Here is a 12399-nt window from a genome sequence, read left to right on the forward strand (position 1 = left end):
AATTTGCAAACTGCTGTTGCGCAAATTGAGAAGATGGTGCTGGATGATACACTGCTTCTACATTCCCTTGAAAATGAAGAACAAATTGTTGCTTCTACTAGATGATCACAGATGCTCCCTTAGTCAATTATGGCAAAAAGAGAGTTTAATTATTGAGGGGGAGCTTGCAAAGCTAATATGGTAACACTTTATAATTTTGATTAGTTGGTGAACAATTCTACTCTTTTGTTGCTGGATATTGGAATATTCGTTTACATAGTTAGATGGATTGGTTGGATGGATGATGAAATAATTATTATTTGAATGGATGCTAGCATGTTGAATGATGGTTAAATGATGAATATTTTATTATTTTTCTGGCTACCCATGATAAAATTAAATGTGATGATCTTCTTGGCATAATTAATTATTAAAATTTGTTGTCAAGAGTCGTTAGTGTTTGTAGCTTTGCATGTTGACACAACATATCTTAAGATACGATTAATGAGAATATTGTATTATTGTTTAATCTTGCCTTAAGATTGTATGTGTTTAGTTTTGACAAATAATTATCAAAGGGGGAGATGGTAAGTGAAAATTAATTTGCATAGAATAATTAATTGACAATATGTTAGTTATTCTAAGAATAATTTAGTTTTGTTGGTCTTCATTAGATACAATTAATTATGCCTAAGGTGATTAATTATGTTTAAAGCTTAAAGGAGTGGTTGGTGTTTGTTCAAGCAAAAGATTGGTTGTGATAAGCTTTTTCGAGTTAGGATTTGAGTATTTGTCTCTCCTTGATTCAAGGAGATATCTCAGCAACAATAATTCAAATGCTTCAGAACTATGTTGCAAGTATAAATAGGTGGTGTATCTACTGAGGAGGATGTTGAAATTTTATAGACAAAGAGAATTGATTATTTCTTTGTATTTAATTTGACATGATTATTTATAAATTTTGTTAAGTGTTGATCAATTACTTATATACACGATTCTTATTGAAAATAAATTTATTTGATGACTTAAAATTGTATCAAATTAATATAATCATCTTCTCTAATCTTTGCCTTCCATTCCCCCATTGAATAGTATTTCGATCTATTTCCACCAAATTAAATTCATTTCAGAATGAAATATACTCTAAATTTAATAGCTTAGGCTGGATCAGTAAAATTGAAAGTATAAACATGAGATATGTAACCCACTTTAATTTTTAATAGAAACTAGTATTTTCGCCCGTGCGTTGCACGGAATGGATTTGTTATAATATTTAAAGAATATTTGGATCAATATACAATTATATATATTATAATATCGAATATTATATAGCGCAATTGATGAAATTGATTGGATCGATTATGTTTTCTGATGTTTTCCTTTGAATTACAAATAATTGTCCAATTACCCGGGCGTGGATAAATTTTTTTATTATATATTGAGATAATAAAAATAAAGATGAAATTATAAAAAATTCTAATATTGAACGTGTACATTTATTTGATTATAAGATTAGTACAAAAATATTACTCAATTAATTGAATAATATATGACTTGTTTGTCTAAAATTATCTTAAAAGATCTATAAGTAATATGACTTATATAATTATATTATGACTTATATAATTATATTATTACTAAAATAAATATGAGAAAATGAGAAATAAATTAATTGTAATTATTATAAAAATAAATTCAACGACCAATGCTTAACTTAATTATCATAATAATTATTAGGCAATTATTATTAGTCAATTACACTAATATATGTGTAATTATACTTTTATACTTTAAGTATATTCATTTTCCCCATATTGCATTTAGTTTTATCTTCCTCCTCCATATTTGAATGAATTAATTTTGATTATTATAAAAATCTAACAACCCATGTTCAATTAATTTTTTTAAAGTTTAAATAACTTAGAGTTTTCAAAAGGAAAATATAATTAACTATTAAAGTTTTTAAATAATTTTCAGTCAATTAGTAATATCCTTTTCTTTTCTCGATAAATGATTTTACTTTTATTAATAGTGTTGATACGTGAGTATACATATTATCAATTTATAGATATTAGTTAATTTCTATTTTACATTTTCTTAACAAATAAGCTTTATTAATTATTTGATCAATAAAATATTTCATTAATTGACTAAAAAAGTTTAGGCGGGGAATGAAATAGGAGGATTTTACTTTTATATATAGTATAGAATATAGATTACGATCTTTTTATATTTTAAATCAATTAGTAATATCATTTTTCTCGGAATAATGGTCAAATAAACTACTGATCTACACACAAAACTGCAATTAGGCCATCGAACTCAAAAAGAATGCAATTGGATTCCTGAACTATATAAACTCATGCAATTAAGTACAAATTGACATGTTTTCAAAAAAAAAAAAAGTCCAAATTGACCTGTTTACCTACAATTGTGATGACATGGTGGTTACTAATTTTAAAATAAACTTTTTAAATAATTTTAATTAAAATAATTAAATAATAATAATAATAATAATAATAATAATAATAAAATTAAAAAAAAAAACAGACGTCTCCGGCAGTTCTTCTATTTTTTTTTAATTTTTTTTTAATTATTAGTGCCGATTGTTATGTGTAAATTAATATCAGGCAACCTTATCTAGGAAAAATGAAAAGAATTACGTAGTAATATTTACCTAATTTTCGTTCCATTTTTAATTGATGATGTAGAATATTATTATTGAAATATTTCCGTTTCGTTTTTAATTTCCGTTCCTTTTTTAATTTATCTTTAATATTGTTTATAATATGCCTTTATTATTTATGATGTAGAATGTTTTTCTTTTTTAATTAAATTACAATGATATGACCATTTCCTTTTTCATTTTAGTTAATTATGGATATTTTTTTTTATTTACAGTCAATTATTAATATTCATTTCCTTTTATATATTCAATCAATTAGTAACATCAGATTCATTTTTAGTTGATTTTTTTTATTTTCAGTTAATTAGTGAATCAGAATAATAGATCCATTGGTATTTTTACCTAATTTCTGTTCTATTTTTAATTAATGATGTAGAATATTATTATTGAAATATTTTCATTCTATTTTTAATTTACCTTTACTATTGTTTAAAATTTAAAATATGCCTTTACTATTCTTATGTTTTTATATATAGTATAGATTAATATTATGCTAATTATGACGTCCATGTATTATGAATAAGTATGGTAATTAAGGAGTATATATTATAATTAAGAAATAATGTATATTTTAATTTCATTTAATTATGGACGTAATATGTGTATGTTTAATTTTCTTTAATTTTATCCGTAATATATATGTGTATGTTTAATTTTCTTTAATTATGTCCGTAATATGTGCACCATTAATTTCTTTAATTGATTAGATAAAATTACGGCAAGTATAAAAAACCGTTTAATAAAAGTATAATATTTGAACTAATTTCTCAATGACCATAATTATTAAGATTTTATTCCAAAGTAACCATTAGCATAATTGTAACACCCCAATTTTCACATCTTGGATTTATTACAAAATCCTTAAAATATAATACATTGCGGAAGCGTCTAACCAGCAGAAAACTAGGTGTTACCGCCACGCTTAGGTATCTTTCCTATACCTAAATGCTAAGGCTAAACTTACAACCTCAAATAACCATATCAATATCCAGATATGTACATATGGAAATAATCCCTCCAGGGTGTCTATTCTAGGATAGAGTAATCTTCAACCTCGACTCCCATCCTATTTAGAGCTCATCGGCCACAGGGGCCCACGCTAGACTGCATCTAATAAAGGACACAATGAAGTGTAGTTAGCGCGACGGCTAAGTAAGGAAATCCATTGTCACTCGAAAGTAAACAAAGGTTTTCAAAAACAACAATTAATAATAAATAGGGTAAGATAAACGTTACCCAACAGTCGCAGTCTACCTGCAATCATTCTAACAACAAGCAATACCACATTATATAAGTAACTTCGGCACATAACACAGCCATTAATTCACACGTGAGAAACACAACACCCACACTACTGTTCGAGACACCCGACAGTTAGTTCTCACAACTCCACTCAGCGAATAGACTTCGCTCTGCAGTATGAATCAATCATACAAAATCTCACACATCACTCAGCGAATAGANGGGTCAAAAACAAGTCGAAAACGAGTCCGCGTCAAATCTGCCAGAAATTTCAGTTGGCGCAGTCCGAAAGATTGAGCCGGTAAAAATAGTTCCCGAACTCTTTTTCACTTGAAATTTTTATGGTAGAACCCCAACTTATAGTACTTGATGTCCATAAAAAGTTTTGGTCATTTTGATCCACGAATAAACACAGAAAATTCCCTTTTTGCCCTTGGCAGTGTGCTGTCCAGAATATTTTTCTCTTTGGACCAGTTTTGGAAAAAAATTCGAAAATCGTACTTATACTACTCCGATCATTATGAAATTTTATATGCGGGTTCTACACTTATAGAAATACATGCCTAAAAAAAATAGGATCAAAATACCTTACCAATGTTTCCCAATAAATCTCGGAAGTTACTGCCACAATCTATCCTGATTTCTTTTCACTATTTTCACAAGTATAAGCCTATATGGGCATAAATTCAACATATACATGCATAAATTAGCTATGAACATGTATATAAAAATTACCAAAAATCCAAAGTGTAGTTTCTTAGGCTAACTTGTAGATCCACGAACTTAACACATAATTTCACGTAAAAATTCCTAGTCATATAATTTACTAGCATTTGTTCACCTCCAAGTGATTGAACCAACTTAAGGGATTCCTTACCTTGATGGAAGATTTCAAAGCCGAGAAGTTGCTAGATCCTTTCTTTGAGTTCAAAGACCCTAAAAATATCACCACAATAACAATGTTTTTCATGCACCAAACCTTAACACTTAAGTTCTAGAGATGATTTAATCCAACAAAGCTTAAGGTCTCACCTACACTTAGTCTCTTGGGTTGGAAGAATGCTTAGGAGCTCTTTGATCACAATGGAAAACCAAACTAATTTTTCTTCTTCTTCCTAATGGTGTAGTTTCGAAAATGGAATGGGAGAGTGAGAGATGATGATGTGAATTTGTCTTGTTAATTAAGCAGAGTGAGAGATGATGATGTGAATTTGTCTTGTTAATTAAGCAATCAAGTGCAAGTGCACGTGAATTTGTCTTGTTAATTAAGCAATCAAGTGCAAGTGCACCATAATTTGTCTTGTTAATTAAGCAATCAAGTGCAAGTGCACCATCCCCCTTATGTCATGGCATTTAATGATCCAATCTTGGCTAGATTTTGGTTGCCACTTGTCAATACCCTATGGAGTCCTTAAGAAGATCACAACTTATTTGGCCAGTTTATGGTTAAATCAGATGAATGCTCGGAGGATTATAACTTAATTCGGGAAAATTCTAATACCAAAATTATCCTAAAAATAATCCCGTCGCAAATCACCAAAATTGGGAATTTTTCGGTATCTCGCGAAATATAGGTACAGAGTTCGTAACAATTTACCCCTTACAGTCCATTTAAAATTTTCTTGAACTAACTAGAAGTTCAGGCTTAATCGTATGATACTTAATAATCCAATTGCTAGGAAAATTCGAACTGAATCTATATCCTTAAAAATTTCTCGGTTCGTGACCGGTACGTAGTTCGCAGCTTATCGATAACTAATCTTTAAAAAAATTCTTTCGAGCACCGAGAAGCCTTCTCTTAAATGTCATAGCTTAAAAAAAAATTATATCGATATTCTCGAATCTTAACTTTGTCGGAAAAACCGAGGGGTTACAATAATTTTATATGTGTAATAATCTGTGAATTTAAATAATTTACATAATTGTATGGACGTAATAATATGTGAATTAGCATAATAATACGTGAATTGAAATAATTATCATAATTTTGTTAATCTCCTCTAATTATGGATGTAATATGTGTATTATCAATTTCGTTAACTGATTTGATAAAATTTATATTACGAACAACAATATTAATTCATTAGTTGTCATAATTTTTAAGATTTTATTCAAAAGTAATCAAATGAAATGCACGGGTAATTGACATTATCTTAAGTAAAAATATATAAAATTATCGTAAGAATGAAATCTCTATGTTTAATGACCATAATAAATTTAGATGTTAAATATAGTGTAATTACCACGGATTATTTAGATGGTAAATAGTATATATGGTAATTACCTATATAGATTAGCATATTAAATGGATTAACATATGGAACAATGTTATAAAAAAGGAAGGAAGCCTTTTAAATAAAATATATTAGGAATAATATCAATTAAATAAAATATCATAGGAATTTCTCAATTCTATATTTATAATTACCTTTATAAACAGATTTAATAGGAAAATTTAGTTACAAACTTATATTAAGAGTTATGGATTATTATTATTATATTATTATTATTATTAGGAAAATTATATTAAGAATTTTAGATTATTATTACTACGGAGTATTATATTATTATTATTATTATTATTATTATTATTATTATTATTATATTAACATAATAGATTTTAAATCAAGGCTACAAAATTTAATATTATTATTTCATTTATTCAAGTATAGTAATCACCATTTTTTAACTAATAAGTGTGAATTAGTATTGTGCAATTAATGATAAAGATTAATAATAATTGGAATCAACAATCAATGATACAATGACCCATGTTTAGCTTCCAATGCACCATTTTTTATAAAATGAAGAATTGGAATGGTAAAACGAACAATTGGAATGAATAATTGAGGATTTATTCAAGTATAGTAACCATCATTTTTACCAAATTACATAAGCATCCGTAAATGTGGAAGATCAAGATTGCAAATTCTACAATATATAGATGAGCATCCGTAGATTGCTAGTTATTTTGCACAGTACAACTAAAAAGATGGATAGTTAAATAAGGTATTATCATTCAAAATCTTGTAATACAAAGTTACAATACAATGTTTTTCCATTAGAAATTACCAATCAAAGTAATGTGATTAAAATATATAATAATAGAAAACATTTGATTGTTCACTACAATCACTCTGAAAATTGTAATTTTACATACGTGATACGCCCATGGCAAAATTGGCCTAGCTACTTGAAACCTTATCAGCAAAAATTAAAGCATATTGAGCTGTTAAAATCAAACTAAATCACAGTANAGATGATGATGTGAATTTGTCTTGTTAATTAAGCAATCAAGTGCAAGTGCACCATCCCCCTTATGTCATGGCATTTAATGATCCAATCTTGGCTAGATTTTGGTTGCCACTTGTCAATACCCTATGGAGTCCTTAAGAAGATCACAACTTATTTGGCCAGTTTATGGTTAAATCAGATGAATGCTCGGAGGATTATAACTTAATTCGGGAAAATTCTAATACCAAAATTATCCTAAAAATAATCCCGTCGCAAATCACCAAAATTGGGAATTTTTCGGTATCTCGCGAAATATAGGTACAGAGTTCGTAACAATTTACCCCTTACAGTCCATTTAAAATTTTCTTGAACTAACTAGAAGTTCAGGCTTAATCGTATGATACTTAATAATCCAATTGCTAGGAAAATTCGAACTGAATCTATATCCTTAAAAATTTCTCGGTTCGTGACCGGTACGTAGTTCGCAGCTTATCGATAACTAATCTTTAAAAAAATTCTTTCGAGCACCGAGAAGCCTTCTCTTAAATGTCATAGCTTAAAAAAAAATTATATCGATATTCTCGAATCTTAACTTTGTCGGAAAAACCGAGGGGTTACAATAATTTTATATGTGTAATAATCTGTGAATTTAAATAATTTACATAATTGTATGGACGTAATAATATGTGAATTAGCATAATAATACGTGAATTGAAATAATTATCATAATTTTGTTAATCTCCTCTAATTATGGATGTAATATGTGTATTATCAATTTCGTTAACTGATTTGATAAAATTTATATTACGAACAACAATATTAATTCATTAGTTGTCATAATTTTTAAGATTTTATTCAAAAGTAATCAAATGAAATGCACGGGTAATTGACATTATCTTAAGTAAAAATATATAAAATTATCGTAAGAATGAAATCTCTATGTTTAATGACCATAATAAATTTAGATGTTAAATATAGTGTAATTACCACGGATTATTTAGATGGTAAATAGTATATATGGTAATTACCTATATAGATTAGCATATTAAATGGATTAACATATGGAACAATGTTATAAAAAAGGAAGGAAGCCTTTTAAATAAAATATATTAGGAATAATATCAATTAAATAAAATATCATAGGAATTTCTCAATTCTATATTTATAATTACCTTTATAAACAGATTTAATAGGAAAATTTAGTTACAAACTTATATTAAGAGTTATGGATTATTATTATTATATTATTATTATTATTAGGAAAATTATATTAAGAATTTTAGATTATTATTACTACGGAGTATTATATTATTATTATTATTATTATTATTATTATTATTATTATTATATTAACATAATAGATTTTAAATCAAGGCTACAAAATTTAATATTATTATTTCATTTATTCAAGTATAGTAATCACCATTTTTTAACTAATAAGTGTGAATTAGTATTGTGCAATTAATGATAAAGATTAATAATAATTGGAATCAACAATCAATGATACAATGACCCATGTTTAGCTTCCAATGCACCATTTTTTATAAAATGAAGAATTGGAATGGTAAAACGAACAATTGGAATGAATAATTGAGGATTTATTCAAGTATAGTAACCATCATTTTTACCAAATTACATAAGCATCCGTAAATGTGGAAGATCAAGATTGCAAATTCTACAATATATAGATGAGCATCCGTAGATTGCTAGTTATTTTGCACAGTACAACTAAAAAGATGGATAGTTAAATAAGGTATTATCATTCAAAATCTTGTAATACAAAGTTACAATACAATGTTTTTCCATTAGAAATTACCAATCAAAGTAATGTGATTAAAATATATAATAATAGAAAACATTTGATTGTTCACTACAATCACTCTGAAAATTGTAATTTTACATACGTGATACGCCCATGGCAAAATTGGCCTAGCTACTTGAAACCTTATCAGCAAAAATTAAAGCATATTGAGCTGTTAAAATCAAACTAAATCACAGTATTACAAAATACTCTATGGAATACAGACTACACCATAAGGATCTCCAACATGCAGAATGAATCAACTAAAAATTAAATCATACCGCATACCATAACAATTCTACGCGTGTTAAAGTTCGATCTTCGACTTCGTAGAATTACAGATTATAGATCTCTAACTAATAGTGAGAGCATAGATATTGGTACGTTGTGAGAGAAAAGTCATTTCTCATCATTATATAGTGGAGGATAAACATAATATGGAAGATTTTTCAAAAGGAAAGTATAATTAATTTTAATTTTATGTAAATATAGATGATTGACATATAAAAATTTTACTATAATATTATATAATTTTTTCATTCTAATATAGTTAATTACATGTCAATTATATAAATATATATAGATATATAGATATAGATATAGATTATCATATCACTAATCACCAATCACCAATTAATTAATTAATATCAATATCAATCTATATAAATATAAATATTAATATATAACAATATTACCATATCACTAATCACCAATCACCAATTAATTAATTAATATTAATATTAATATATATATATATATATATATATATATATATTAATTAATATTAATATATAATAATATTACCATATCACTAATCACCAATCACCAATTAATTATTCTTTTTTAAAATAATCACCAATTAATTAATTAATTAATATTAGTATATATTAATATATTATATATTAATATATTAATATTAAGAATAATACCATATACCATATTATCAATTATCAATTATATATCACCAATCACCCATCACCCATTAATATTAACAATATTACCATATTATCATATTATCATTATCATATATTACCATAATAATATTATAGGATGGATAATTAATAAAATAATAAAATAATAAATAAATAAAATAAATGATTTTACCAAAATACCCCTAAGTTTTGGGGAGAAAATTTGGGAGGAGGAAATTGTTTTTATATATAGTATAGATAAATAAATAAAATAAATGATTTTACCAAAATATCCCTAAGTTTTGGGGGGAAAATTTGGGAGGAAGAAATTGTTTTTATATATAGTATAGATTACAGCTACAGATAAAGTATTAAATTAAAGAATCTAAAGTGAAGAAAGAAATTGAGGAAGTAGGTAATTAATTAAGCTTTGTTAGATCTATTGAATTTCATATGACTGTTGACCAGTTGTCCTGCAGCTATGGCAGACATGAGGGAGAGTTCCCCGGCCAACACAGCCCCGGCAACGATTGCGGCTAATCGCCTAGAGTTGGCTCCGGGTTCGACTTTGCTAGCACCCTTCACTCCTAAGAGATTCAAGCATGCTGCCTGAGAAGCAAGTTGGGTCCCACCTCCCACCGTGCCTACCTCAATAGAAGGCATGGTTACAGAAATATGAAGGTCTTTCCCATCGTTAACTGCCTCCATCATGGTTATACAATGGGAGCTTTCAATGTTTTGTGCGGGGTCTTGTCCTGTGGCGATGTAGACGGCGGAGACAATATTGGCGGCGTGGGCGTTGAATCCCCCAAGAGCACCGGCCATGGCAGAGCCAGTGAGATTCTTGAGCATGTTGAGCTCTACTAAGGAAGCAACCTCTGTTTTTAGTACTTTCTTGACTATTTCTTCCTTTATTATGGCCTCGCAGACGACCGACTTTCCGCGGCCTTCAATCCAATTCACCGCCGCAGGTTTCTTGTCGGAGCAAAAGTTTCCGGAGATTCCGATGACATCCATGTCAGGGAAGTCGGTGAGGAGGAAATCCAATACGTTTTGGACGCCCTTAGAGACCATGTTCATCCCCATGGCGTCTCCGGTGCTGCATGTGAATCTCATATAGAGATTCTTTCCAGCAATAGCGCATTTGATGCTCTGAAGCCTAGCAAATCGGCTGGATTTGTTGAAAGCTCCGGCTATGGTCTCGAAACTTAGAGGATCCTCCAAGTAGAGCTTCAACTGAGCGGCTCTTTTGGCGGTGGAGAATCTCACCACCGGAGCTCGAGTCATCCCGTCCCTCAACAGCACACTGGTGGCGCCACCAGAGGCATAGATGGCTTTGCAACCCCGGTTGGTGCTGGCCACCAAGCAACCCTCCGTGGTGGCCATGGGGACTGAGTACTCTTCACCGTCGAGCAAGAGGGGCCCTGCAATACCTACCGGAATCTGCACATACCCAACTGGCATCTCGCAACACTGACCCAGAATCGATTCATAGTCAAAATTCTCCAAGGGAAGTCCGTCTAGAGACTTGCCGGTTATTCTCTCCAGCGCCTCCCGACGAATGGCTGCCGCCCTCTTGCAATCCCCTAACTTAGATTCCAGGGAGTAGGAAGGAACCCGACCTTCAACAACACCTTTTACTATCTCCTCGTCCTCTTCCGATAATATTATTATTGGATCAGATTTGACATCTGGGACTTTTTTCTTGAGTTTTTCTTCTTCTTCTTCTTCTTCTTCTTCATTTTCCTGTTCTTGAAGAGGATGGGCGAAAAATCCCAACAGGTAAAACAAGGAAATCGCCAAAGCCAGAAGGGCAGCCATCTCAGAGCTTGAGACAACATGGAGAGGCTTGGAGTGACGGATCTTATCGCGCCAGCTAACAAGCAGGAAATAGACTGCCGTGAAGAAAACAGCGTTTGTAAGGTACAGAAGCAGTGGCAGAGATGGCTGCTGATTTTCAGAACCAATAATAATTTTGGTGGATTTCTTTTGTTTCACTGGAATAGTGGAAGTGGGCCGGGGAATTTGCTTCAACTCCATATCTGTTGCTCCGCTCCTTCAGAATCGAGTATCAGTGTTTTTGAGTGGTTGAATTTTCTTCCCCAAGCACCGCTAATATTTATAGAAGATATAAGTGAGATCCAGAGTGAGCAGAACAGAATGGTGGCCTGGCGTAATATTTAATTCTGTGGTTGTACTTTCTTGGAAATGATTAAATGGAGACAAACAGAGACCAGAGTGTGGAAACTGTAGTGTTGGTTCCTTCAACATAGGCTAACTTCCTTGACTGCAGGAGCACTCGCCCATCTATGAAGACTTTGATTTGTATAATATAAAAATAACCATATTCTGCACGTTGTATAACTAGCAGTGTGGTTTAGTCCATCTATTAATCTAACCAAATTTAGTTCATTAAATTTTTAAGTTGCTCTAATTTAATCTAAAATATAACAAATATTTATTGTCATTTTTTTTACATTTCACTACACTCTGATCTAATTCAAAGATTTAAAATCAAAAAACCTAATCAATAGTCAAAACTAATA

At 29.6% G+C, this 12399-nt stretch overlaps 1 protein-coding gene across 1 annotated transcript; it reads right to left on the reverse strand.

Moving 5' to 3' along the window:
• Positions 1-10244: 10244 nt before the first annotated feature.
• Positions 10245-11946, reverse strand: LOC115999126 (3-hydroxy-3-methylglutaryl-coenzyme A reductase-like). The gene has a single exon (XM_031238903.1). It carries the CDS (start codon positions 11891-11893, stop codon positions 10277-10279), a length of 1617 nt encoding a protein of 538 aa, XP_031094763.1. The 5' UTR covers positions 11894-11946; the 3' UTR covers positions 10245-10276.
• Between the last annotated feature and the right edge of the window lie 453 nt (positions 11947-12399).

Source organism: Ipomoea triloba, chromosome 12 (genome assembly GCF_003576645.1).
Source record: "Ipomoea triloba cultivar NCNSP0323 chromosome 12, ASM357664v1".
Lineage (NCBI taxonomy): Eukaryota > Viridiplantae > Streptophyta > Magnoliopsida > Solanales > Convolvulaceae > Ipomoea > Ipomoea triloba.

What these genes read in the sequence shown, in the direction of transcription:
- LOC115999126 (XM_031238903.1), bottom strand. Translation starts at nt 11,893, where the DNA reads ATGGAGTTGAAGCAAATTCCCCGGCCCACTTCCACTATTCCAGTGAAA.